The 26,163-nt window shown below is 53.2% G+C and overlaps 2 protein-coding genes across 6 annotated transcripts; one reads left to right on the top strand and one right to left on the bottom strand.

The window, feature by feature from the left end:
• Positions 1-604: 604 nt before the first annotated feature.
• On the bottom strand, positions 605-16,917 carry TMEM143 (transmembrane protein 143). 2 transcript variants are annotated; one of them, XM_060131375.1, is made up of 8 exons: positions 16,705-16,912; positions 16,098-16,338; positions 14,656-14,760; positions 8,591-8,785; positions 7,264-7,391; positions 5,722-6,001; positions 2,304-2,496; positions 605-1,687 (listed from the first exon to the last, which is right to left on the bottom strand). In XM_060131375.1, the coding sequence occupies exons 1-8, from the start codon at positions 16,725-16,727 to the stop codon at positions 1,428-1,430; spliced, it is 1,425 nt and encodes a 474-aa protein (XP_059987358.1). In that variant the 5' UTR covers positions 16,728-16,912; the 3' UTR covers positions 605-1,427. The 2 variants fall into 2 exon arrangements, with proteins under 2 accessions (XP_059987358.1, XP_059987359.1); XM_060131376.1 differs by lacking the exon at positions 14,656-14,760 and having other exon boundaries at positions 16,705-16,917.
• On the top strand, positions 16,083-26,163 carry SYNGR4 (synaptogyrin 4). Of its 4 annotated transcripts, none has more exons than XM_060131381.1 (5): positions 16,083-16,199; positions 18,125-18,325; positions 24,132-24,321; positions 25,497-25,636; positions 25,877-26,163. In XM_060131381.1, exons 2-5 carry the CDS (start codon positions 18,233-18,235, stop codon positions 26,108-26,110), a joined length of 657 nt encoding a protein of 218 aa, XP_059987364.1. In that variant the 5' UTR covers positions 16,083-16,199; positions 18,125-18,232; the 3' UTR covers positions 26,111-26,163. The 4 variants fall into 4 exon arrangements, with proteins under 4 accessions (XP_059987364.1, XP_059987360.1, XP_059987362.1 ...); XM_060131377.1 differs by having other exon boundaries at positions 24,084-24,321; XM_060131379.1 differs by having other exon boundaries at positions 16,120-16,199; positions 18,128-18,325; positions 24,084-24,321.

Genomic DNA, 26,163 nt, shown 5'->3' with positions numbered 1-26,163 from the left:
ATAAAGCCTCGCCTGAATTTCTTATCTGGCCTCTGATCAACTTCTATTGATTAAGGAGGCCAAGAACCGTGGTTGGTAACAGTTGGGTCTCTTTTTTTTCTCCCTCTGACCCTTCCTCTGAGAAGACTCTTTTCCATTTCCCTCTTGGAACCCAACCCCTCTTCTTCCCCCACCCTCTCCAAATGCCGCCTCTAATCCATATGACAACTTAGTAAGAATTAGATGACACCCCCCCTTCTCCAGGCTTACTCAACCCCACATCAAGACACACGTGGGACGGGGAGAGGCTGGCTTTTATACCAACCCGTCTCCTGGCTGTGTGTCTTTGTGCAGTGAACAATCTGTCCTATCTTCTGTGTTCAGAAGACTCAGTCTTTTGGGGAACCAGGGCTCTGCTCAGGGGTCAGGTCCTCCCTAAGATCCTCTTCTGTGACCCACAGCCAGTCTATTTCACCAACTCCAAGCCCAGACTCTCTCTAGGACTACAGCTTCCTTTGCCCGGGACCCACCCAAAATGCATTCCCCCAAGACCCAGAGTCTCTTCTTTCCAGGATTCCAATGCCTTCCTTCCCTCCAACCGCTGCGGCTACCCCACTCATCCAGATTTATGAAACATGATTTATTCCTTTGCGAGAGGGGACAGGGGAGAAATTGATAGACCAATAAATATTTCACAGGCCACTGGTGGAGGCAAGATCCAGGCTGAGGTAGTTTCTGTAGAAAGGCTGAGGGACCTGGGCAGGGAAGGCGCCTGAGTTTTGTTGTTGGGCCTGAGTGGACGTGAGCCTTGGGGTGAGGATAGTTTCTGGTTCCTCCTGGCCCAGCTTTCTGCCTGGCACAAGGCTCCCAACCCCTTCAGCCTGGACAAGCTGATCGACAGTTGACCAAATGGCCTGCCTTATAAGTAGCTGCAATTGATAGAAAGATCAGGTCTCCTCTAAAAATTCTGATTGGTTTCTTCCATGCAGGGACAACTGGCTGCCCTAGGTTGGTTGTGCCCAACAGCTGTCATTGGCGGTTTGCCAGAGAACCGGGCTAAAAGGCTCTCATTGGACGTGGGCTGGAGCTCCGCCTCGGTAAACACGATGGGCAGTCTGCCCGGTACAGGCTAAAAAGACAGTGATATATAGCCTCGGGAGGGCACAGTTTAACAGCTGTGCCTGGTGGTTTGTAGCGTTGCACAGCTGTGATTGGCTGGCACCACGTTTAAATGTTTGTGGGGCGGGGGACCAAGATGGAACAGAAGCAGGGCCTAAAAGCTTTGATTGGCTGTTCATCCGAAGAGGGGGGCCTAGCAACAGCAGGCTGCTTTGATGGGCGACTTTGTTTAAGAAAACAGAGTAACGTTAAGTAGTAATGAGTAACTGGAAGTTGTGGAGTGGTGAAGCATCGTAGCCATGATTGACGGCTTGTCGAGGAGGCGGAGCTTAGTTCCCAACCAGCTGGCTGGGCGGGGCGGGACAGAGAGGTTTCGATAAGGGGTCATCAGTGCTGGGTGGTGCGGCCTTGGGGGAAGTGATAGTAGCCAACGGGTCTAGTTTGGGAAAACCCGGGGGCGGGTACATCCCGATGCTGGGGGTCAGGGCTTGCAGGTGGGCCAGGGCCCGAGTTCCGTTGAAGGCCACGTCACAGCCTGACTGGGCTAGAAGCCAGTTCTCCACCTCCGACTGGAGCCACTGGGAGGTCTCTGCAGAGGGAGGCAGGTGTTGTGAGGAGGTCAGACAGACCTGGAAGGACTGAGAGGGGGCAGCAGGGAGGGCGCAGCACAACGAATAAGAGGGGTCTGGGTTTGGGAGAAGCCTAGGGGAGTGGGACAAAGCCTAGGAGGCTCAGCTTTAGGGCTCTCATCTGGGGACAAGCCAGGGACTCTTGCTCAGGGCGCTTACACAGGTAACGGATAAGGGTGTCTTGTAGGAAGTGTTTGGGTTCACGTATAGGAAGAAGCGGGCGGGGAGTGGGGAGTATGCCACAACAGGAGCCTGATCCAAGACTCCTATCGAGGTTGAGGTTAGGAGAGGGAGGTCACCCAGGGAAGAGCAGAAGCTGGGTCAGGGGTCCCGAGTGCTGAATCGGGTTCACCAGTGCGAGCCGGGACTGGGAGGTGGGCATCGTGGGGATGGTGTCTCACTGGGGCAGGGCCACTTGGGACTAACGGTAGTCTCAACCCGGTAGGGGCAGGGTGGAGTTTGCTCCAGGTGGGGCCACGTCTGAGCCGGGCAGCATTGGGATGGGGCGGGGCCTCGCGGGGGCGGGGCTGAAAAGGGGCGGGGCAGTGTGGGGCCACCTGGCACTCGCAGTCCTACCTTCTTCCGGCTGGCCCTGCGTCCCCCGGGGCCGCCGGGCCAGGAAGCTATGCGCCAGCATCACCTCCTTGGTGTGCTCGTCCTGCGCGCGCAGGGCCAGGGCGCTGAGCAGCTCCGAGTTGTTGGACGTGCTGCGGTAGTAGAGCATGTGCGCCAGCTCCAGCGCCTGCACGTTGCGCCGCTGTCCGAACATCTGCAGGCCAGACGAGATCCGGGAGGGTCAGGGCCGTGCTGGGGCTCCACACACACACTCCCCAACCCACCCAGCACGCACCCTCACCCATATACACACCCCTGGGTCACTTACGCTGGTACAGTCCTTCCCGAGGGCTCCAGGGACCTCCCCAGACGTCTTCGGTTCAGGTCCCCAGGACTGGCCTGGGTATTTGGATGTTTAACCCACATGCTCTCGCCCCTGGTTTGCTCATTTGAGCCACGTATTAATGAATGTGTTCGAGGATTTCCGGACCATAGGAGTTTTAGTGTCGGCACTTTTTGTTACAATGGTTTTTTTTTTTTTTAATCCTTATCGTCTAGACACATACTGAAGTGTTCCCAGATGACGCGTGCAGGATCTGCTTCAAAATAATCCAATGGTCGGGGAGGCGGTCTTTAGGTGAAACCTGATTGACCGTTGCTACCTGTTGACGCTGGTGCTGGCTACAAGGAAGCTTATTATACTATTCTATTTCTGCATCTGTTTGCACTTTTCCATAATTAAAAAAAAAGGTTTTAAATGTTAAATTGTCAAAGAGAAGTGTTAACAGACAACAAATACTTGATGAGCCGTTTTCAGAGAAGGAGGGAGGGAGCGCCAGGTCTGGGGCCCAGTTGTCTATTGGCTGCCCCCCTTCCCCACCAGGAACAGCACATGCAAAGGGAAAGAAGAAAAGAGAAGAAGGGGGGAGGAGCTACAAGTATATTTTGGTAGAGCTGAAGCTTAGAATTGTGTCAGATGAGGCTGGGGAAGCAAGGTCTCCGATGCCAAGTTGTGAGCAAGGGAGAAGCAGGGCCAGCCCCGGGGCCAATGGGGATGGGCCGGAGGGGACCAACGGGGGGGCTAGGAAGAGGGTCTGAGCTGGAGCCAGGATAGAGGAAAGGAGATGGGCACAGAGACTTGGAGAGGGGGGGCAGGAAGGATGGGCTGAGGACTGACGGGTTGGGGGGCAGGGCCAGGGCGACTTCCAGGGGTCTAACCAGTGACTGGGGGACAACGGGGTCAACCACAGATGGAGAACCAGGAGGAAGAGCAGGTGTGGGAGAGATGCTGCCCTCCACCTGGCCAACTTGGCTGCTTCAGGCTGAGCACAGAGCACCCCGATCTAGGAGATGATGGGGAGCTGCTTGTGGAAACCACGGAAGTGGACGAGATCTCTCGTGGGTGGAGGGGTGGAAGGAGAAAGAGGGACGTGTATCCTGCGGCAAAATCAGCCTCCCAGGTGTTTGATCTGAGCATCTGTCCCAAGACGGGGAACTCGGGAGGACAAGGGGGTTTAGGGGAAGATGGATGCTGTGCGGGCAGCTGGACAGAGGCCAGGGAGACCCACATTTAAGGCATGGAGGGAGTTCCCTGGTGGGCTAGTGGCTGGGATTCAGTGCTTTCGGCGCCATGGCCCAGGCTGAATCCCTGGTTGAGGAACTGAGATCCCACAAGCCAAATTAATAAATAAATAAATGATAAAGTTAAGGCATGGGGGCTCAGCCTGGGGCATGGGAAACTGTCTAAGGGATGCAGTAAATTAACTAGTGCACTGGGTTTAAAACCGGGTGCTTCAGAGCCCAAGAGGCTCAGGACCCTCCATCCCCACGGGCCACTGAGAGGTAGCACGGATGGTCCTCCCTGGGCTAGAACTGTGTTTGTCCTCCCCAGAGCAGCTCGGCACCCTCCCCTCTGTTGTCCGTGGTTGCCACACACCCTCTATGCTTACAGCTCTTCCATAGCCCCCTGCCCTGAGGATGAAGTCCAGGGCCACTGCCTTGGCATTCAAGGCCCTCGCCACTCCCTCTGGGGCCTCGCTTCACCACGCTGCACCCCAGACTCCATCACTGTGAGATCCCCCCAAGCTGTGCTCACCCAGCCCCCTGAAAGGCTCAATCCCCACCTTTCAGAGCTTCCCTCCAATCCCACCGGACCCTTGGTTCTAGGTAGGAAGTGCTCCCCCCACCTCTGCAACCCTCTCAGCCAGCGCAGGCTGGTTATTATCTGTGGGATTTATTAACCAACCAGGCTTCCTACGAGCCCATTGGGATGGCTGAAAACAGCCTGAAAACCAAGGAGCCAGCAAGTAAGTGATCGGGCACAACAGCAACTTCATGCCAGTCCACGTTCCTGGGGCCAATGCCACCCCTGGGGAGAATCAGTAAAAGGCAGCCCCTTGAGGCCACCTCAGTCTCGAGACAGAGCTCGCGGCTCAGCAAGCAAAGCACAAGCTGGAGTCCAACCCCCAGCTGTCCCTTCGGCCACGCATCCTTGGATGGTGAACAACCTGCACAACTGGATGAGGCGGCCCTGCGCTCACATGTAGCGGAATCAGGAAGGGAGCTTGTTAATAATACAGGCCCTGTTCCCAGAGTTTCCAATTCAGTCCATATGGGCTAGAACACAGGAGGATGCATTTATAAAATAGCTCCCCTGGTGATAGTGTCACCTGGCCAGGATGGGGAAGCCCAGACTCAGGAGACAAGAGCACAGTCAGTAATAACAGTAATAATGGTAATGGCGAACTCTCATATAATGCCTTCTGTACTATGTGCCAGGCTCTGTTCTCCGCACTGTAGTATGCGCATCAATTCATTTACTCCTCACAACAACCCCCACTGTCATCTCCACTTTAAAGAGGCACAGAGAGGTTAAGCAGCTTGTTCAAGGTCACACAGCTAGGGACTTCCCTGGAGGTTCAGTGGTTAGGACTCCACGCTTCCACTACAGGGGAATGGGTTCGATATCTGGTCGGGGAACTAAGATCCCACATGCCATGCGGTGTGGCCACCAAAAAAAAAAAAGCTAAAAAAAAAAGGTCACACAGCTAGAACACGGTAGAACTAGATTCAAACCCAGGCAGTCTGGTTCTAAAACACACACCCTTCCCACGTCACTAAGCATGCAGTGAGTGGCCGTGAACACTTGTATCCCACTAGCCACATGCCAGCCCTGTATCCAGTGTTCCTCACAGATTCACTCATTTCCTCCTCACAACAGCCCTACCAGGCAGGTCTTGCTATTATACCCATTTTCCAGATGAGGAAATGGAGGCACAGAGAGATCAAGAAACCTGCCCAAGGTTGTGTTGAGTAAATAAGGAAAGGAAAGGAAGCACAGCATGAAGCAGGAATAATCCACAAAAAGAGAAACAAAACGATAGGGTGGCCTGACCTGGCTGAACACCAAGGAGCAGGCTTGGTGGGGTGGGCCGCTTACCTTGGAGGCCCGCAGGCCCATGAAGGCAGTGAAGAGCAGCAGCAGCAGGGAGGTGGCCATCTTGAGGTCGGAGAGCACCACCATGCCCACATTGACGAAGAACACCACACCCGAGACGACCAACGTGAAATTGAGCAGGGCCCGCTGTAGGGTGGGCGTGCGCACCTTCAGCTCCGGCAGCAGCTGCTCCAGGCCCTCCAACGGTATGTCCTTGAAGCTCTTCAGCACCAAGTGCCCCCGCTTCGCTCGGGCTGCTAGCACCACCCGCTTAAAGTATCTCCTGATGGCCAGAGATGGAGGGGCAACGATGGTCAGGACCACCCCAGGGCGCCCCACTCCAACCCTAGGACACTCTCTCTGGCTCTGTAGTCACATCATCATTTTAAAAGCTAATTAACAATGGTGGGAGGAAAGTCAGACATAAGTGTCCAACAATAAGGGGTCAGTGACATGATACAATCCCTTATTATTGGACACATAGGTTGCTTCTGATTTTAAGAACTTGAAAAATGAGAGCTAAGATTCTTTAGTTAATTATCTTTTTTATTATTTGTTAATTGAAGTATAGTTGATTTACAATATTGTGTTAGTTTCCTGTGTACAGCAAAGTGATTTAGTTGCACAGGGAGTTTATGACTTTAGTTAATTTTCAAATTCAAATTCTATACATATTTCAGAGTATCTGCTAGGTGCCAGGGAGTGCTATTTAGCTCTGGAGAGACAACACTGAATTTGTGGAGTTGCCTTTGTTGAGCTTATGGTCCAGCATGAGAGACAGATAATTAAACACAGAGTCTGCGCGTATAAGTATGTCCTTGGAATAGATTCCTGGAAGTGGAACTACTGGTTTAAGGGATATAAGAGACTTTTTGTCTTTGTTTTTTTTTGTTTTTTTGCAGTACGCAGGCCTCTCACTGTTGCGGCCTCTCCCATTGCGGAGCACAGGCTCCGGACGCGCAGGCTCAGCGGCCATGGCTCACGGGCCCAGCAGCTCCGCAGCATGTGGGATCTTCCCGGACCGGGGCACGAACCCGTGTCCCCTGCATCGGCAGGCGGACTCTCAACCACTGCGCCATCAGGGAAGCCCTTGTCTTTGGTTTTTGTTGTGTTTTGTTTTTGGATTCGTAACTGTATTTGATACACTGATTTCCAGAAGGATTGGGTGACTGACAGGTCCATTGGCTGACTGTGAGAAGGTCTGGCTCTCCTGACCCTACTCTGTATTTGAATATCTATTAAAAACATAATGTTCATCAGAATCCTGGCGGTACCACTTTTTCAGAATTTGGTCTTCCCTCTCTGAGCCTCAGTTTTCCTCATTTGGAAAATGGAGAAAAATGTCCTTACCCTTTCTCTTCCCCTGGGAATTGTAGTTCTTACTTCTCCTTAGAAAGAAAAGGCAGTATTTGATTCACCTCTCCCCCTTTCTTGGCTTCCCACCCGGGTCCCAGACACCCAAATCCAGACACTGACCTGTCAGTCCCCTCTCGACTCTAACCTTGCTCCCTCTCGCTGTAGCTGGGGAACCAAAGGCCGCCTCACCTCTCTGCAGGAGGCGACTTGAAGAAGCCATGCTTGAAGCCCACGCTGGACTTACGGGGCATCTGCCCGACTCGCTGGCCCAGGGCCCAGAACTGCATGTAGATATACTGGTCCAAATTTATCGTCACCTGCCAAGGGGGAAGAAGGAAACAGGGGCAGCTGAGCATAAGCTAGGGTGTGAGTGTGGAATACTCGAATTAGATGCCCCTGCCCCCGATGATCCCCTGCCCCACTTCCCAGGCTTATCATCACCCAGTGTGTAGGCAGAACAGCCATGTATGGTTGTTCATGTTGTATACTGCACAAGGGCACACCACCCAAGATGGTGCCATTCACATCACAGTCATCTTTATTACCGTATTTCCTAGAATCTAAGATGCCACTGATTTTAAGATACTCTATAATTTATTATTTTATGAAGCAACTAAAAGGGAAAATATATTGCCAATTAAACTATTTCACACTACCCCCCCCTTGTAAGTCACATCCCAATTTCAGAGACAGTAAAGTATGACTTCAGAAAAAAAGCACATCTTAAAAATCACTAAAATGTGGAAATCTGGAAGATTTTAGTATTTTTATTATAATTTTGTTGACTTTCTTTTTTCTTTTGGCCGCACCCCATGGCTTATGGCATCTTCTTAGTTTCCTGACCAGGGGTGGAACCTGCACCCCAGCAGTGAAACCGCTGACTCCTAACCACTGGACTGCCAGGGAATTCCCTAATTTTGTTGACTTTAATGGTATTTTGTACTGATATTATTTATTATAGTCAGCCCTCCATATCCATGAGTTTCACATCATTGATTCAACCAACTACGGCATGGAGAAAAAAATTTTTTAATTCCAGAAAGTTCCAGAAAGCAAAACTGGAATTTTCTGTGTACCACCAACTACTTTACATAGCATTTACACTGTATTAGGTATTATAAGTAATCAGAGATGACAAAGTATGCAGGAGGATGTGCATATATATAGGCAAATACTATGCCATTTCACATAAGAGACTTGAGCATCCGGGGATTTTTATATCTACAGGGGTCCTGGAACCAATCCCCCCCATACCAAAGGACAGCTGTATTGGTTTTCTGGCAAATGGTGATAAAGTCTCTAGTCCTAAGAAGACCTGTATCTTATGATACTTTTCCAACAGATGGCAGTGAAGTGACCTGAGAAAGAGGCACCTTTTTCTAATTCACCAAAGGTGCCACAAGTGCTGGTGCCCTGTGTTCAGGACTACAACTCCCAGCAGGCTCTGCTTCCCAAAGACTCCACCCCTACCCCAAGGCATCCTGGGAGTTTTGGTTCTCCTCTGGAAGACAAGCACCTGGACCACATCCTGAGGGTGATGGACCACCAGAGCATAGGCCAGGGTGTCCTCTGAGAGCGGGGAGAAGTTGGCCTGGGCCAGCAGGGGCTCCAGAGCCCGAAGAACCTCCTGTTCATTGGACAGACGCTGGGGGTCTGTAAGTGAAGGCTGCTCAAGGGTCTCCCTGTCAGGGTTGATGGGGTCATACAAGGCCTGAGGAGAGAGTCAGAGAGAAGAAAAATGAGCTAGGTCACTGCATGAGGGATTGTGGGTACACATAAGGATGTTCCTGGCCCCATCCTTTAAATGATGGGGTACCCCATGGCTTGATTCTAGGCCCTCTTCCCTTCTCTTCCCTCAAGCTCACTCTAAGTTGCCTCGCCATCCCCTTCCCCTTAAACACCACCTCTGCGCAGATAACTACCTAACCCACATCTCCATTTTGGACCTCTCCTCCAAGTTCCAGACCTAATACCCATTTCCAGTGCATGAGCTCTGTCCTCCCCTTCTGCCACAGTAATAGAGGTGAAGGTGGCCATGGGGCTGCCCAGATAGACTACATTTCCCATCTTCCTCTGAGAGGCTAGGTGTGGCTAGGAGAATTCATCAATAGAATGTGAGCAGAAGTGACAGGTACACCTTCTCCCTCACTTCTTGCCCCCCCTGCACTTTACACTATTTCCTTGTTCTACCAGCTTAGAATGCTCTTCTGCCTACAACCCAGTTCTGAGCCCACAGAGATGAAGACTGTGCCCTAAGGGGATGGCAGAACAACAAGATGGAAGGAACTTGGATCCCGGCATCATCTCATGTGGAACAGAGCTGCCTATCCACCTTGGCCCACTTACCACAAGGCTGTTAAGTGGGAGAGAAAGAATCCTCCACCTCCTTTAAACTATTGCCTTATGGGGTCTGCTTGTTATAGCAGCTAAGCCTTTATAGGAACTAATACAAACTCTCCACTTGACATTTCTTTAGGGATGTCACAGTTGCCTCAAATCCAACATCAAGCCCACAAAATAACATCCTCTAATCCCTATCTTCCAACAAAATAACAATTCGAGGTGTCCCCTCCCAAAGGTACCAGACCTAAATTGTACCATTGTAGATGCTGCAGACCTAGACATTTATCATCTTTTCATAAGGAAATAAAGGGTATAGAACAGCACCATCCAATAGAACTTCCTGCAATGATGGAAACATCTCCATGTGCACTATCCAATAGGTTGCAGCTGGCCACAGATGGCCACTGGGCACTTGAAACGTGATGGATGTAATTGAGGAATGGGATTTTAAATTGTTATTTAATTTCAATTATTTCAAATTTACACAGCCACGTGTAGATAGTGACTATCATATTAGACAGCCCCAGGCTAGGGTAAGGGGTGCTTTCTTCTAATTTGCACATAGACCCTGGTACAGACATCAAGGTCAGTGTGGACATCCACTCACACAGACCCTCGCCTTCACAGCCTGAATTCATCCCTGCACAGGGGGGGAGAGTGTCTGACTCATGACCGTCCCCACCACCCCGCTCTCAGGCCCTCTATGTCCCACACTGGGGTCCTGAAACTCCTCCCCAATCCCCTCCCCCACTCCACCCCACGGTGCCCCCCATCTTCTCCATCTCAGAAGAGGCCAAGCCCATCCTTCCAGGTGCTCAGGCCCAAAGCCTTGGGTCACCCTGGACTCCTCTCTTTCTCCAGCCCATCAGCAAATCCCGATGGCACCACACTCAGAATATTGATAGATCCAGAATCTGAGCACTTCTCACCCCCTGGACTGCTGTGGTGGCCTCAGTGCAGGACTCCCAGCTCCCAGCTCCCATCTCCCATCCTCACCCCCGTCTGTTCCCGGTACGGCCACCAGAGGGCGCGTGTCGTCATCTAAATCTGCTCACGCCTATTTTCTGCACAGAGCCCTCCCCTGGCTTCCACCTCACCTAGAGTCAAAGCAAAGTCCTCACTGTGTCCCACAAGGCCCTGCAGGATCTGGCCCCGGGTCCCCTCTTTGACTTCATCTTCAGCCCTGTCCCCCTTGGGCACTCAGCTCTAGCCCCACCAGCCACCTTGCTGTTCCTCCTTACACACCATGCACACCCGTGCCACAGGGCCTTTGCACTTACTATTCCCACAGATCTCCATATGGCTCACTCTGGCCTCCTTTAGGTCTCTGCTCAAATGTCACCCCCTCACTGAGGCCTTCCCTGACTACCCTACCTAAAATTGCAAAAATACCTCTGATTTCTTTTTCTTCTTAATTAGGGTTACCAGATTTAGCCAAAAAGAAATAAAATACAGGACATCAAGTTAAATTGGATTTTCAGATCAACAACAAATAATTTTTTAGTTTAAGTATGTCCTATGCAATATATAAGGATTATATTACATGGACATAATTATACTTAAAAAAAAAACTATTCATAGCTTATCTGAAATTCAAATTTAACTGGGTATAGAAGGTTGAATAGTGTCCCCTAAATATTCATGTCCCCTTGGAACCTCAGAATATGACCTCGGGCTTCCCTGGTGGCACAGTGCTTGAGAATCTGCCTGCCAGTGCAGGGGACACGGGTTTGAGCCCTGGCCTGGGAAGATCCCACATGCCGTGGAGCAACTAATCCCGTGTGTCACAACTACTGAGCCTGTGCTCCAGAGCCCACGAGCCACAACAACTGAGCCCGCATGCCACAACTACTGAAGCCCACATGCCTAGAGCCCGTGCTCCGTAACAAGAGAAGCCACAGCAATGAGAAGCCCACGCACCGCAATGAAGAGTAGCCCCTGCTCGCCACAGCTAGAGATAGCCCGCGTGCGGCAACAAAGACCAAATGCAGCCAAAAATAATAAAAATAAAATAAATTAAAAAAAAAAAAAGAATACGACCTCATTTGGAAATAGGGTCTTTGCAGGTATAATTAAGGTAAGGATCAAAGTGAGATCATACTGGATTAGGGTGGGCCCTAAATCCAATGAGAGTGTCCTTATAAGAGACAGAAAAGGACACACAGAGAAGAAGGCAATGTGAAGATGGAGACAGAGATTGGAGTGATGTGTCCACAAGCCAAGGACTGCCGGCACCCACCAGAAGCTGGGAGAGAAGCATAGGATGGTTCCCTTCCTCCGAGCCTCCAGAAGAAACCAACCCTGCCAACAACGTGATTTTGGACTTCCAGCCTCCTGAGCTCTGAGAGAATAAATCTCTTGTTTTACGCCACCCAGTTGATGGTAATTTGCTATGGCAGCAGTAGGAAATGAGTAAACTGGGTGTTCTGTACTTTATCTGGCACCCCTATCCATGGTACTTAGCACCTCTTAACATATTTTACTTCTTTACCTTGTCAAGGGTCTGTCTCCCTCACTAGAACATGACGCCATGAGGCAGATACACACATCTCAGGCTCACCGCTGTGTCCTGGGGGCTGGAACCATTCGGGGGACACAGTAGGTGCTCAGTAAATATCTAGTGAGTGAATTCAATGAATAAATGCGTAGGAGAAAGGAGGAGCAGAGAGAGGTCACCTACCAAGGTCACCCGCACGCCTAGTGAACGACAAAGCTGGCGCCTGAACTGGGCTCTTCTTGTTCTTTGCCTGGTTCCTCAATGGACTTAGGTCACCAGCAAATGGTCACCCGGTGTGTCTCACTCACCTTTGGTGCTTCTACCCAACCCTCTCAGTGTCTCCATTTAAAATCTGCTGCCTCAGTGAGAATGTCTGTCTTCACTGTATATTCTTTCTGTTTCAATATATTTAAGTGTTTATATAATAATATATTTTTAAATAACTTTTTTAAAAAGTGCCCCGGGGCTTCCCTGGTGGCGCAGTGGTTGAGAGTCCGCCTGCCGATGCAGGGGATACGGGTTCGTGCCCCCGTCCGGGGGGATCCCATATGCCGCGGAGTGGCTGGGCCCGTGAGCCATGGCCGCTGAGCCTGTGCGTCTGAAGCCTGTGCTCCGCAGCGGGAGAGGCCGCGGCAGTGAGAGGCCCGCATACCGCAAAAAAAAAAAAAAAAAAAAAAAAGTGCCCCGAAGAAGAGCTTGGAGGCCAGGAGACAGGGGTGCAAATCCGAGCTCTGCCGCTTGGGACCTGTGTGATCTTGGGCACATCCGGGCCCTCTTGGAGCTTCAGTTTCTGCTTCTGCAAATGGGGCTGATGGCAGCTGCTCCTCGGTTCTGCAGGAAGGAGGTGATGAGCCTGACACAGAGGGGCCGATGTTGCCCCTCATCGAAGCAAAGAGGAGAGCTATAGGGGGGCAGGAGTGGTAAAGGGTTAACTCGGCAGGCCTGGGTTGTCCAAACCCTGCACATTCCAAAGAACTGGTGGGCTCCTGGGAGGGAACCTCTAAGCCCTTGGACTATCCTGCCTGATGGGAGTAGCTTGGTTTACCAGGGGCTTGGGCCACACCTGATAGTCTGTGCTAACAATGTGATTCACGGTGGGGCCATGAAGTAGCAGTGTGACCTCTGGAGGGGCCGGAGACTAAGTAACTAAGATCAGCCACGTAGGCAGTCAGCCACGCCTGCCTGACCAACCGCCATTAAAAACCCTGGACACCAAGGCTTAGGTGAGCTTCCCTGGTGGGTGATACCCTGTGTGTTGTCATGCACCACTGATGAGAGAATGAAGCACTGTTCCTGTGACTCTGCTGGGAGAGGACAACCGGAAGCTCTCACCTGGTCTCTCCTGGACCCCGTCTCCTTGCCTTTTTCCTTTGTGATTTTGTCTGTTCTCCTTTTGCTGTAATAAACTAGTACTGGAAGCATAACAGCTTTACTGAGCTCTGTGAGCCCCTCGTGAAAATCAGTGAATCTGAGGGTTGTCCTGGAGATGCCCAACACAAGATCCTAGAGCAGGAGGAGGATGCTGGGAATTTGGCTTCCACCGTTTCCTGGAATTCGGCTTCTCTCTGACTTCTCCTTGTCCAGCCCCCTCACTGCTTCCAGTTCCCCTTCCCGACCTCCGGACTGGCACTCACTCCTCAGGACTAATCCCCCTGGTGGTTGCATGCAGTACCATCTAGATACTTCCAGGGTTATTTCTTAGCCCAGCCCCTTCCCTTGACCTCCAGCCTGTGGGCATTCAAGTCCCTCCCTCTACCGGGCTGTCCAATAGGCAGCTCAAATTTCTGAGTCCAAAACTGAGCTCTCAATCTTCCCCACAGACCTGTCTCCTGCCCCCTACTCTGTCTTCCACGTCTCAGTAAGTGGCAGCTGGCTGCATCCTTCGGGAGGAGCAGACCTGAACCGCTGGAGGCCCCCTTGACTCCTCTCTCTCTCAAGGCCCCACCCACACAGCTGAATGCTGATGCCTTCGGACCATTAGCAACGTCTGACCACTTTTCACCACTTCCACTGCTATTACCCTTGTGGGAGCTGCCATTATCTCTCACTTGGACAAACATAATAGACTCTTTAATAGATCTCCCTGCCTCTGACCGTCTTTTCCCTACATGGCAGCCAGAAGGATCCTATTGACACCCAAATCAGCTCATGACCCTCCTCTGCTCAGAGCCCACCTGCGGCGGTTCCCAGCTCACTTAGCATAAAAGCCAAGTCCTCTGCATGGCCCACAAGGCCAGGCACAATTTTCCCCCACTCCTTCTCTGCTCTCACCTCTTGCCCTCTCTCCCTCCAGCCAGTGGTCCCATTGCCATTCCCCCAACACTCCAGGCCCTCTCTCACCTCAGGGCCTTTGCACTTGCTTTTCGCTCTGCCTGGAATGTCCTTCCCCAGACACCCATGAGGCTCGCTGCATCGCTTCACTCAGGTCTTAACTCACCTGTCACCTCCTCAGAGAAGGCTTCCTTGACCACCCTGTCTAAAACAGGTGCCCTTCTCGTCCCTTTCTATTCCACCTTCAATAGCACTTAAAACTCCTGGGTATCATATTTTACAATTATTGATTTATCATCTCCCCAATTGGAATGTCACTTCCACAAGGGCATGGCTTCATCTCTTCTGCTTACTGCTGCATTGCCAGTGCTTAGAACAGGGCCAGGCTCCAAGTAAGCCCTCAGAGAATTTTTGCTTAATGAATGGATAAGCAAACAAGGATGACAGGGCCAGAGGGGCCCTGTCCTCACCTGCAGCTGGGCCAGGATGTGATGGTAGTGGAACAAGGTGCAAAAGTTCACGTGGGCCACGAACTCCTCCAAAGCCGCCTTCTCCGCAGGACTGGAATGGAACTCCTGTTACCTCGGGAAGCAAAACTTCTCTTTAGGCCTCTCCCTGCTTCCTCATGGGGAGGAATTCTTTCCTGGGCAACCCAGACAGACAATCAGAGCTCTGGGCTCTTTAAAATTTGGGCGTGTTTTAGAAGGGACAAGGGTTGATCAATTTCACTGGCCAAGTAACTGAGGTAGCTCCAGAGAGTGAAAAACAGATGACTCGAAGAGCTAGACGTTCAGGTTCCCGCTTTGACACTTACTGGCCAGGAGTCACTCCTTATTTGTGTGCCAGGCGCTGTTTGCTGGCATGATATCACCCTCTAGAGGATGCAAGGAGGTTGATGGAATTATAACCCTCATTATTCAGAGGGGACACTTAGATTCAGAGAAGTCACTTGCTGAGGGCTACACTGTCTGTATAAAGAAAAGCTGAGACTACAATCCAGGCCTATCTGACTCCAGAGCACACATACTTAACCACTTCTTTATGCTTCCTATCTCGGTGCCCGGGGTGAATGTCATCACTTCTCTGAGCCTGTTTCCTTATCAGCAACAGAGGATCATACCCTCTTTCTCAAAAAAGCAATGGTGAGAATGTGATGTGATTATGTGTGTCCGTATATATACACGTGTGTTTATGTGTGTGTACATATAGTTTTGTGTATGGATAAAGCCCAGCACAGGACTTAGTCCATACAGGTGTTTAATCAATAATTATTAAATGAATGAATGATAATACAGAATAATCACAAGTATGATGGCAATAGTGGGGTAAGCCGTTAGGGTCGAGCAAGTGCCTACTTGCCTCACCCTTGTCCCCGCCCTGCTGTGGAGTCAGATCTGGGCCACTAGTCATGACCTTGGGTGAGTCACTGACCTTTTCCTGATTCAGTTACTTCATTTGTAAAATGAGAATGATGGTGGTACCTCTCTTATTGGGTTGTTCAATAATTCAATAATATGTGGGAAATGTTTAGCACAGTGCCATATAATAAGAGCTCTGTGTGATATAATTATAGCTTCGTGGATATAATAATTATTATTAGGCAGTAGTAATAGTAATGATGAGGATGATTATTATACCCATTTTGTAGAGGGAAAAACCATGCCCCAGTGAGTGCTTGTTCCAGCCCCCAGAACAAGCCGGAGTCCGGAACTGCTGCGGCACCTATCTGCATCTCAAAGGTCAGTCCCCTGCATTCCAACTCACTCCACGCCCACCTGGGCCTATAAAGGGAATAGGAACCACAACTCCCAGGGGGCTCCAAGGCAGCCCTCTATAGCATGAAGGGCTGTACCGCCGCGAGGCCTGCCGGGATTCGTAGTTCCAAGGCTCTTGGACCCGGGGCGGGCTGTACCTTTATCAGGAGGCGGAGCAGCTGCTCTTTGGAGAACGGGATGAACCGCTCGCGGTACTGCTGGGACCAGTTGCGGGGTTCCGTGAGGTTCCACATCTTGCGGTACTCCCCCATCTTGGCCGCCAGCGATGACAGGGCCCGGGGGTGGTCGAGGAGCGCGGGCAACAGGGGCCATATTCGGACCCTGGATCCCCAGAACCCTCGGGTCACATGCAGCATGGCCAGACCCTTTCCCCGCAGCCTAAACGAGGGAAATGGGCATAAGTCAATGGTCATCTGGGGGTAAAGGCGCCCTCTCCACCTCCGTGTCCCAACTTCCAGGGGCCGTTTCTACCCCAGGAAGGGCTCAGAGCCCATCCGCCCGCCTCGTAGGCCCTTGCTGTGCGTCCCCTCCCACAGTGCTCAGTTGGCCTGAGTCCTAGGCAGGGGTCAGAGGTCTTCAAGTCCTGGAGCGTATTGCGGTCCCAGAAGCCCTGTGGTGGCACAACTAGTCTCTGCGGGGTCTAGGCGGCAGGTGGATCTTAAGCGCCTAGGATATGCTCGGAAGGCTACATAGGGGTGCAGGGCCCCCATCCCCGGCTAGGCAATCCTTCACCCTTTCCCTCACCTTAGCCAACGTTCAACTGTCATTGAGCCTCCTGCGCATGTGCAGAAAAGCGTCCTGGGCCTTCGAGGTTCGGCTTCAGTCCGCAGTAAGACGCATGCGCAATGCCTAGGTCATTGAGAGAGGTCCATTTCCTTCTTCTAACGCCCTGTGTCGACTGCGCACGCGCAATCTGCCTGCCTCGCTCCACAACTCGCTTTCCTTGGACTCGGCGCATGCGCTGCAGAAGTATCTCCTTGTCCAAGAGCTTCAAAGGGAAAGGGGCGGGGCGGGCGCCAGACTCCCGGGACTTCCGGGACAGTGCAGGGCTTCCGCGCGCAGCCTGCCAACGGCGGGCGGCCCAACGTCCGCTGAGGCCACGCCCCTGCTCCTGTCAGCTCCAGAGTAGGCGGAGAAAGAGAGGGGGCGTGGCTTTATCTCAGCCAATCAGCTCCAGCAGAGAAGGAGCGAAAAGGCGGGAAAAAGAGGAACCAAAAGAAGGCTGAGGTGGTGCCAGGACCAGGAGGGGAAGGTGGGCGGAAGGAAGAGCGGTCCTCCAGGTGACGTTGACCCGGCCTCCAGAGTAGGGGTGACCCTTTTTCAGGCAGCATCACCCCCAAGTGTCACCACCCCCATTCCACGTCCTTAAAGGGAAGACCCCGATTCTCTGAAGGTAGCTTAGTGCCGGGGGCACGGCCTCCTCATTCTGAGGGGGCAGCTGAGTTCCGAGCCCATGTTCCCTACACATCTGAGGTCCAGACCCCCGACTTGAGGAAATGCACTTTTATGAAGATGGACCTGAACTCTAAGGGGAGGCCCTGATTCTAAGGCAATCACCCACAATCACGAGGACAGCCTAAAATCTACCCTGAGCTGCTTGGGGTCTACACTACGGGTGCTGTCACCCCAAAGCCTGAAAGGGATCCCCCTGTTTCAGACCTCCCCGGGGTTCTGTTCGCCATTCCAGCACCCCTAGTCCCCCGAAAATCCCATTAACACAGTCCTTAAAATGGGCCCTCTGGCTCCTGTGTCAGGGCATCACCCCAGTATCCTGCCTTCTCCCCACTCCTCCTCCCTAGCCTGGCAGGCATCTCCCCACTCTGCACCTCCACCTCTGGGGCCCTGCTCAGCCTGCATTCCTGACTCCTGGGACCCCAGCAGCTCCCTCACCCTGTGCCCCTACCTCTGGAATTCTCAGAAGCCCCCTCCCCCGGCACCCCAATTCAGGGGACCCTCTCATCCTGCGCCCCGATCTCTAGGACCCCTACCCCAGCATCTCCTTCACCCATGCACCGACTCCTAAGAACCCTCACCCTATATAACCCCATCCTGGGACTACAAGGACCCTCCCATCCCCTGCCCCCTACTCCTGGGACCCCTGGCAGCCCCTTTACCCCGCACCTTGGACTCTAACCATCCCCCCTCCATCCCTCTTGTCTTGCAGCAGCTGAGCCCCGGGGTGGGCCTAGAGCCTCTGGACGGTAGTGCCCAGCAGGCAGCGCCCAGCATTACTGCTCCGGCCTCCCAGGGCCTGGGCAGCAGAACAGCAGGCATGCACATCCCAGAAAGCCTCCAGGACCTGGCCAACAGTGAAGCCGTGCAGTTTCTCAAGAGGCCAAAGACGATCGCACGGAGCTTGGCAGGGGTGAGGCCCTCCTGTAGCCCAGCTGCCCCGTGGGTGACAGGAAGCAGGTGTCTCACCTCCCAGACCCAGTGCAGAGAGAGTGGGGGGTGGGAAGAAGGGGTTAGATGGGGAAAATGAAGCCAAAGGGAGCTCATAACGGAAGTCACCCTTTACTGAGCATCTAACTGTAGGCCCTGCGCTATTCTGAGCACTTATTAACTCTCATGGGAAGAAACAACCCTGCAAAGGGGGTGCTGTGGAGCCCCATTTTTGAGAGAAGAAAACTGAGGATCAGAGAAAGTTAAATAATTTTTTTAAGGCTGTGCTGTCCGATTTGGTAACTACAAGCCACATGTGGCTATTCTAATCTAAACTAAATAAAATAAAATATTCAGGGAATTCCCTGGCGGTCCAGTGGTTAGGATTCCGCACTTCCACTGCAGGCGGCCCAGGTTCGATCCCTGGTGGAGAAACTAAGATCCCACAAGCTGCATGGTACGTCCAAAAAAAAAAAAAAAAAGAAAGAAATCATTCCTCAGTCACAGTGGCCACATTTCAGCCTGGCGGCTCTCATATTGGACAGTAAGGATCTAGAACATTTCCATCATGGTGGAAGGTTCCATTGGACAGCGTTGGCTAAGGTCACACAGTAAGAGGCAGGGAATCAGACTGGGGTCTGTGAGATGCCAGAGCCCATTCATTTCCACCTCTCAGACAAGGGACCAGGAGAGGAGCAGGGGCTGGGGCCTCTGGGGGGAAAGATGCACAGAGGTAGGAAGAGAATAAGAATATGTAATGTAGACCTAAGATGCCAGAGGGTAGGTGGTCACTATGGCCAGGCACAGTGCCAAGCAAGGGATTTACCTGCATTCGTTTCATCATTACCACATTCGCGAAGAGTCAAGACACCTGGGGTCAGATCCTCATTCAGCCGCCGACTTTGCTGTGTGACCTTGAGCCGATCACTGCTCCTCTCTGGACCTCAGTGCTTGAGGAGTTAAAGCTGTGACTGTGGGCTTTACGCTGTGCAGCCTCCACGGCACTCCTCTGACAGAGTTGGGAACCGAGGCCCAGGGAGATGATGAGATTTGATCGGGGTCAGGAGAGTAGGTGGGATGCCCGGGATTGAATGCAGGGTCCTATTCCAGAAGGATCGATCCGGCCTGACCGAGAATCCTGGTTCGACCACATGGTCTCCATGTAGAGCGACATCCTGCCCTGCTTGCCTGGGTTGGTCCTGGCATAATTATCAGCAGCACCTCCTTTGATTCTCAAAAGTGCCCCGTTTTATTTGATAACTTCCCCGGTGACCCCAGGTCTGTGTGACCTTGAGCAAGTGACTTGATTTGTCTGAACCTCCACACCCTCCTATGTATAGTCCTTCCCGCTCACCAGGAAAGACTGTGTGTGAAAATGAAGTCAAGGCCCCTAAATTGATTAGTGTGCGCCTGGCAAGTAGCCATCTTTCCTTCGATAGCGATTATTATTGGGACCAACTTGTGATCGAGGAGAGAAGGATGGGTTTGGGGGCCATAGGGTGGTGGGGACTCGTGTCCATCGTCGTTCTCACCCAAAGGAAGAGGTGAAAAACGCATTCCACATCCCAGTTCCAAGTCCCTCGCTGGCCTCGCTCTTCGGCTCCTCACCACGACCCTATGGCGTGAGCATCATTACACCTGTTGGACCCAAGGGGAAACTGAGGCTCACAGAGGTTGAGCGACTTGCCCAAGGACGTCACCCAGCTGGAGAGCGAGTCAGAAGGATGCACGGGCTTGGCTTCCGATGCTTCAGAAGGAGGCGCGGGTGGTGAGGGAGAAGGGGGTGGGGAAGGGCTGGGGGGAAGGGCCTCCGACTGTGCCAGACGTTTCAGTCACGGACTTCGCCTGCCACCTCCCTCCTCCCTCCCGCCCGCCCTCTCCTCCTTCCCGCCTGGCCCAGTTCCTCGGCAGGGAGTCTCCGGGCAGCTGGTCCTCCCATCCTTGTCCTTCTCACGGCTGCCTGCCAGCTGGTGCTATAACTAATGAATCTTTGCTCCCTCCCTGGGGACAGGCCAGGAGGGGTGTGGAAGGAGGTCTGCCTCGGGCTTCAGAGGCTTAGGGTCCCTCTGGTCCAGCCAAGCCCCCTTCTTGCTTGTCCAAGGTTTTTTGGGTCAGTGGACAGACAGCCCGCGGGCCTGGAAGTCAGGGGGGCTGGATTCCAACCCCCTCCCCCCATGACTAACCTTGAGAGGACGCTTCCCCTCTCTGGCCAGTCATGAGAACTGCCATCAGGGCCAGGCATCCGCGTCTTTGCAGCACAGAGACAGACTGGGAAACTGAGGCTCCAAGAGGTGAGCAATTTGCCCAAGGCCAGCCACACAGCTGTCAGAGTCAGACGCGGCTGGCTCTTTCCACTGCACAGTCACGGCTTTCGATTTATCACCTGTGAAAGGGCGATGGATTAGTAACCGCGACCACGCGGGGCCCCCGGGGCTGCGGGGAGGGGGCGCAGGTAAAATGAATCCGGGCTCAAAAATGATCAATGGGCCTTCCCGTCCTTGACCTGGCTCTGCCTCGGACCAGCAGGGCAAGACGCTCCCCTTCTGCAGACTCAGTGCTGCAGCCCTGAAATGGAACGGATGTGAATACCCTCCCTTAATGCTAAAGTGCTGGACAAAAAGAGGGACTAGTCATTATTATTATTATTATCTGTTCTTTTTATTCAGAGAAGGCAATTAAGGCAAAGGAGAGAGGAGAATGGACAGAGGCTGTAGAGTTTAGGGGTCCATCCTCTGCCTCTCCCGTCCCCCCTCTGAAGGGCAGCGCAGGAGCAAAAAAGAAGGGCCAAAGTCATTCACCCTTTCAACACATTTGCAGAGGTCCAGTCTGGTGCTGGGTGCTGGTTGTAGAGAGAAGGGGCCCACATGCACCCTGTCCAGGAGGAATTCAAATTCTAATGAATTACCTTCCCCTTGTCTCCTCCCCTCCCTCCTGTCCCCAACACTACCACATCCAATCAATCACCAAGTCCAATGTTGCGTCCTAAATATCACTGGCTTCCCCAGAGCCCTGGCCTCAGCCTTTCTGCCTGGGCCCTCCCATCCATCATGACCAGGGAGATTTTCTCTAACTCCCTGTCTGACGCTGGCCATCCCTCTGCTCAGAGCCCTTCCATGCATAAAATTAAGTCCAAGCTAGGAAATTAATTTTTGCCAGGGTTCCCGAGTCCAGGCCCCTCGGTGTGGTGTTCAAGGCCTCAGAGGGTCTGGTCCCTGTGTTTCCAGCCTCACCTCATACCAGACCCCTCAGATGAGATTTGCCTCCAGCCCCTGCAGGAGCTTCCCTCTGCAGCATCTGGCATTCGCACACATGGTTTGGCCTGCCTGGAATGCCCTTCCTCCTGTCTGCCTGCAAAACTCCTCATCCTTTTTTTTTTTTTAAGTTTTATTGGAGTATAATCGATTATAGTTGATGTTGTCTTAGTTTCAGGTGTACAGCAAAATGAATCAGTTATACCTGTACATATATCCACTCCTTTTTAGATTCTTTTCCCATATAGGCCATTACAGTCTATTGAGTAGAGTTCCCTGTGCTATACAATAGGTCCTTATTATCTATTTTATATATAGTAGTGTGTATATGCCAATCCCAAACTCCCAATTTATCACTCCCCAAAACTCCCCATTCTTTAAGGTGCAGTTCAGGTCTCACCTTACTTCTTCCTAAATCCGGCCCCCTGACTTCAGTTCCTGCTCAAACCTTGACTCTCTCCCTGAGCGTAGGCCCCAGCCTCCTCCCCAGACTCCCAGCCTCCAGTCTCACTCACTCCAGTCCACCTCTGCATGGCCCCACAGGGCTCTTCATACACCCGGAACTGACCCTGCCCCTCCCCTGCTCTCAGCCATTCCATGGCTCCCTACTGACCCCCAGACAAGATCCCACTCCATAGCCTTTCTCACCCTGCAGCATTCCTTACAGGCCTGACCGCATCCAGGAAGCCCTCCTGGACCGGCTCCCACCCCTGTCACATACACACACCAGTTCCTTGCATATCTGGTGTGGCCCCTGCCACGCTGCACTGTGACCATCTGGGACAAATCGCTGGCGCTTCAGATCGTCACTGAATCTCATTGCTGGGAACCTCTGCCCTCGGGGCTTCTGGTCCAGCCAGTGGCAGCATATACAGCAGGGGTTAAAGCAGACTCAGGAGCCAGACAACTTGGGTTCAAATCCAGGCACTGCCTGTCACTAGCTGACTGACTTTGGGCCACTCTTCACCCTCTGTGTGCCTCAGCTCCATTATCTAAAAACACGAGGGTGTTAATAGTGCCCACATCCTAGGGTTGTAAGGATGACACAGGCTAGTGCTTGTGGAGTACATCGGTGGTTTCATAAATGAACAGGGTTAGGTGGACAGTGGTACCCCCGTGTGCTATGTGCAGTGTGTGCACAGACAAAGGTGACAGGGCTAGCATATTGGTGAGGCTGCATTTGCTTTTTTTTTTTTTAATTTTATTTATTTATTTTTGGCTGTGTTGGGTCTTCGTTGCTGTGTGCGAATACCTAGTTTCTCTAGTTGTGGAGAGCAGGGGCTACTCTTCATTGCAGTCGCAGGCTTCTCATTGCAACATCTTCTCTTGTTGCGGAGCCTGGGCTCTAGGCGCACAGGCTTCAGTCAGTAGTTGTGGCACACGGGCTCAGTAGTTGTGGCGCACAGGCTTAGTTGCTCCACGGCATGTGGGATCTTCCCGGACCAGGGCTCGAACCCGTGTACCCTGCATTGGCAGGCGGATTCTTAACCACTGTGCTACCAGGGAAGCCCCGCATTTGCTTTTTTTTTTTTTTTTTTTTTGGGCTGCGCCGTGTGGCATGTGGGATCCTAGTTCCCCAACCAGGGATCAAACCCGTGCCCCCTGCAGTGGAAGTGCGGAGTCACCACTGGAGTGCCAAGGAAGTCCCAGGCTGTATTTGCTTTAAAAAAAAAAAAAAAAGCCTTGGGAGTTCCCTGGTGGCCTAGTGGTTAGAATTCAGCTCTTTCACTGCTGTGGCCCAGGTTTGATCCCTGGTTGGGGAACTGAGATCCCACAAGCTGTGTGGTGTGGCCAAAACAAAATATATTAAAAAAAAAAAAAAAAAAGCCTTGAAGCAAAAGGTGAATGTTCATTAGGTACTGAGTGTTTATTACACTTCTCTCTGTACATTTGGAATATTTCACAAATTCCTTTTTTAAAATGGAGAGGAATTAATGGAGCTGGGAGAGAGGAGGAAGAAGTGGCTGCCAGAGGGAAAGACTTGAAGGCAGAGATACTTATTGCCCTCTCTTCCCGAATCCCGGGCACGGTGCATTTCATATTGGTACTTGGGTTTGGGGGCAGAAGGTGAGCGTGAGCGAGGCAGGGGTGAGTGGGGGGGAGATGAGGGGCTGGGACTCTGTCCTGGGGGTGCTGGGGAGTCATGGGGGTGCGGGGCTGGGAGCTGGGAGGGGCAGGGTGTGGAAAGAGCCCCTGTGGGGCCGTGTGGGGAGACTTGGAGGCAGGGAGGCCGGGGAAGAGGCTGGGGCAAGGGCCCAGTGGGGAGGATGAGGCCTGAGCTGGGATGGAGGAGAGGGGCCGAGGGGCAGCGGGAGGATGGCTCTGGGAAGCTCTGAGGATGTGACCGGGAGGGAGGGGTCAGAACCACCGGGAGGGTGTACGGCAGGGCCCCCACGCCCAGTGATGGGGACCCGCCCGGGAGGATGAGCCGGTCTGGGGAGACACTGAGCTCTGCTCCGGCCCCTGGGGACCCCCATCCCGCACCCACAGGTCTTCTCCCTCATCGTCTTCTCCTCCGTGCTGACTGACGGCTACCAGAACAAGACCAACTCTTCGCAGCTCCACTGCGTCCTCAACAGCAGCAACGCGGGCTGCAGCTTCGCTGTGGGAGCTGGCCTCCTGGCCTTCCTCAGCTGCCTGGCCTTCCTCGCCCTGGACGCCCATGAGGGCCGCACCACCACCAGCCGCTTCAAGACGGCCTTCCAGCTCCTGGACTTCATCCTGGCCGGTGAGCCCCCCGGGCACTGCCCTTGACCACCCAGCCGGCCCCGACCATCCTCCACACGCGACCCAAAGCTTTGCCCCTCACTTCTCAAAGCTCTTCTGCGCCCGCTGTTTCCTCCCGGGGAATCATTGCCCATCCCTTAGACTCAGGGTAAGGGTCATCTCTTCTGACCCCCAGGCTAATTCTAGAAGCTCTCTCCTGCCCAGCTTTTTCCTCGCATTCACCTCCCTTCTTCACAACCTTTGTTGAAAAGCCACCAGTGGCAGTGGCCAGCGGTTGGGTGCAGAGCGCAGAGTCAGACAGACCCAGGTTTGAAATCTCACCTCTGGTGCCTCCTCAGTGTGTGGGTTTTCTCCCCTCTCTGAGCTTCTGTAGAAGCTGGGATGAAAACTCCCACCTTCAGGGTTTTTCTGAGGATGAAGCTCGAGAAAGGACTCCTGCAGTGATGTTGATATTTACCAGGCATATCCCCTGTGTCAGGCACCGCTTCAAGAGCTCCCCGTGGCTCTCTCATTTCTTCCTCAGAACCACCCAAGGAGGGAAGTCCTGTTCAGATTCCTATTTCACAGAGGAGGAAACTGAGGCTTGAGGAGGTTGTGTAATGGCTGCCGAGTGGCAGACCCAGGCTTCCAAGCCAGGCCTGGCCTCCTCACCAATGCCGAGCACCCTAGATAGAGCCCGGCACACAGTAAGCGCCAAATAAATGCTCGTTCCTTTTCCTCAGGCCCCAGGCTCCTTCCTCTCCTTTTCTGCACCTGCCCAGTTCCAGCAACTTAGGGCTGGGAGGGCCCCTAAAGGTCACCGAGTCCAGCGCTGTCCAAGAGAAGGTTCTGTGAGGACAGGAATGTTCTGTGCCTGGACTCCCCAACACGGGAGCCACAGGCCACGTGTGGCCGCCGAGCACTTGAAGTGTGGCCAGTGCCACCAAGGGGCGGAATTTTTTTAAATTCTATTTTAATCGATTGGAATTTTTGATCGAGTGAAACATAAAAAGCTGCAAGTGGCTGGCGAGCCCCGTAGTGGACGGCACACCCCACTCCAGGGGTTGATTTGCGGCCGGCTGGGAGGGAGAGGCCACGGCAAGACCCGAGGCCCCAGCCACCCTTCCTGAGCGCTCTCTCCCCAACTCACGCCCCTCCCACCCCACCCCGCCCCTCTTCTCTCCCTCGACCCCCCAGCCCTCTGGGCAGGCATTTGGTTCGTGGGATTCTGCTTCCTGGCCAACCAGTGGCAGCATTCGCCGCCCAGACAGTTCCTCCTGGGGAGCAGCAGTGTCAAGGCCGCCATCACCTTCGCTTTCTTCTCCATCCTCGTCTGGGTGAGGAGCCTCCTCCCTGCAGGGCGGGGTGGTGTGAGTTAAGAGGGCTAGAACCTTCCACCCAGCTCCCCAGGACCTCCGCAAGCCCCTTTTGTGACTTTGGGCAAAGAGGGAAGAAGGCGCCCCTTCCTCCCAGCAGACTCAGCCCAGTGTGGGCATCATCCAGTGAGCTGTGGCACAGCTCCCACCTGGGCCGACCCCACCCAAGCCAGCCTCCAGCTCGCCCTCCTCTGCCCACAGATACTCCAGGCCTACCTGGCCCTCCAGGACCTCCGAAATGATGCTCCAGTCCCCTACAAGCGCTCCCTGGACGACGGCGGTGTGGTGGTGACCTCTCTCTCCCCGCTGTCCGCCACCAGCCCCGTCAACACGCCCACCACCGGTCCCCACAGCCTGAGCTACACCAGCTCCGCCCTGTCCCCCCATCTGACCACTCCGAAGGCCCCCCGCCTCACTATGATGCCCGACACCTAGACAGCCTCATCCACACCAGTAAAGAGAGACTCCTCCCTCCAGAAGGGTTTCTG

The sequence above is a fragment of the Lagenorhynchus albirostris genome, chromosome 19, assembly GCF_949774975.1.
Source record: "Lagenorhynchus albirostris chromosome 19, mLagAlb1.1, whole genome shotgun sequence".
NCBI lineage: Eukaryota > Metazoa > Chordata > Mammalia > Artiodactyla > Delphinidae > Lagenorhynchus > Lagenorhynchus albirostris.
The sequence above is the reverse complement of the archived record's forward strand: the minus strand, read 5'-3'. Positions and strand labels throughout refer to the sequence as shown.

Bases quoted from the DNA above. Each gene is read 5' to 3' on its own strand.
- TMEM143 (XM_060131375.1), bottom strand. From the start codon at position 16,727: ATGACAGTTGAACGTTGGCTAAG. The intron at 6,002-7,263 runs GTGAGGCGGCCT...TCTGGCCATCAG, and splicing joins AAGTCGCCTCCTGCAGAGAG to GAGATACTTTAAGCGGGTGG. The intron at 2,497-5,721 runs GTAAGCGGCCCA...TCTGGCCTGCAG, and splicing joins TGGGCCTGCGGGCCTCCAAG to ATGTTCGGACAGCGGCGCAA.
- SYNGR4 (XM_060131377.1), top strand. From the start codon at position 18,233: ATGCACATCCCAGAAAGCCTCCAGGACCTGGCCAACAGTGAAGCCGTG. The intron at 24,322-25,496 runs GTGAGCCCCCCG...TCGACCCCCCAG, and splicing joins CCTGGACTTCATCCTGGCCG to CCCTCTGGGCAGGCATTTGG. The intron at 25,637-25,876 runs GTGAGGAGCCTC...CTCTGCCCACAG, and splicing joins TCTTCTCCATCCTCGTCTGG to ATACTCCAGGCCTACCTGGC.